The 507-nt window shown below is 62.5% G+C and overlaps 1 protein-coding gene across 1 annotated transcript in view; it reads right to left on the bottom strand.

Annotated features, from left to right (window-relative positions):
* Nucleotides 1–131: 131 nt before the first annotated feature.
* Nucleotides 132–507, bottom strand: part of LOC103797144 (hemoglobin subunit alpha-D-like) — a gene marked incomplete at its 3' end in the record, with an annotated part of 1,108 nt that continues 732 nt past the window's right edge. The window contains exons 2-3 of the mRNA XM_009069343.1: nt 459–502; nt 132–342 (exon numbers count right to left, since the gene is read on the bottom strand). Coding sequence (XP_009067591.1) covers nt 132–342; nt 459–502 — 255 coding nt within the window. The remainder of the gene's footprint in view (nt 343–458; nt 503–507) is intronic.

The raw sequence follows: 507 nt of genomic DNA, 5'->3' as shown, positions 1-507 counted from the left end.
CCTGTCCCTCCTCCCATTCCCTGTCCCCCATTCCCTATCCCCCATCCCCTATCCCCCATCCTGTAGTCTCCATTCCCTGTCCTTCCTCCCAGTCCCTGTCCCCCATCCCCTATCCCCCATCCCTGTCCCACGCCTGCCTTGAAGTTGACAGGGTCGACACGCAGGTTGTAGGCGTGCAGGTTGCTGAGCTCAGACAGGGCCTGGCTGAGGTTGTCAATGTTCTTGACAGCGTTGCCAAGGGCAGCCACCACCTTCTTGCCATGGCCACGGATCTGGTCAGAGCCGTGGTGCAGGTCGAAGTGGGGGAAGTAGGTCTTGGTCTGGGGGTAGGCAGCAAACATCCTGGGGGAGTGGGATGGGATGGTCAGTGCTGCTGACCCTAGCTGGACCCCCCCACTGGCCCCTCTGTGAGGCCTCACCCACTCATCCCCCTCGCCCACAGGGTCCCAGGTCTTCACCTTTCCAGGGCTTCGGCTCCGACCTCCTCCTGGCAGCCGGACACCTTTC

This window comes from Acanthisitta chloris, unplaced genomic scaffold (assembly GCF_000695815.1).
Source record: "Acanthisitta chloris isolate BGI_N310 unplaced genomic scaffold, ASM69581v1 scaffold35510, whole genome shotgun sequence".
Classification (NCBI taxonomy): domain Eukaryota; kingdom Metazoa; phylum Chordata; class Aves; order Passeriformes; family Acanthisittidae; genus Acanthisitta; species Acanthisitta chloris.
Note: the sequence above shows the minus strand (reverse complement) of the source record. Positions and strands in the feature narration are given on the sequence as shown.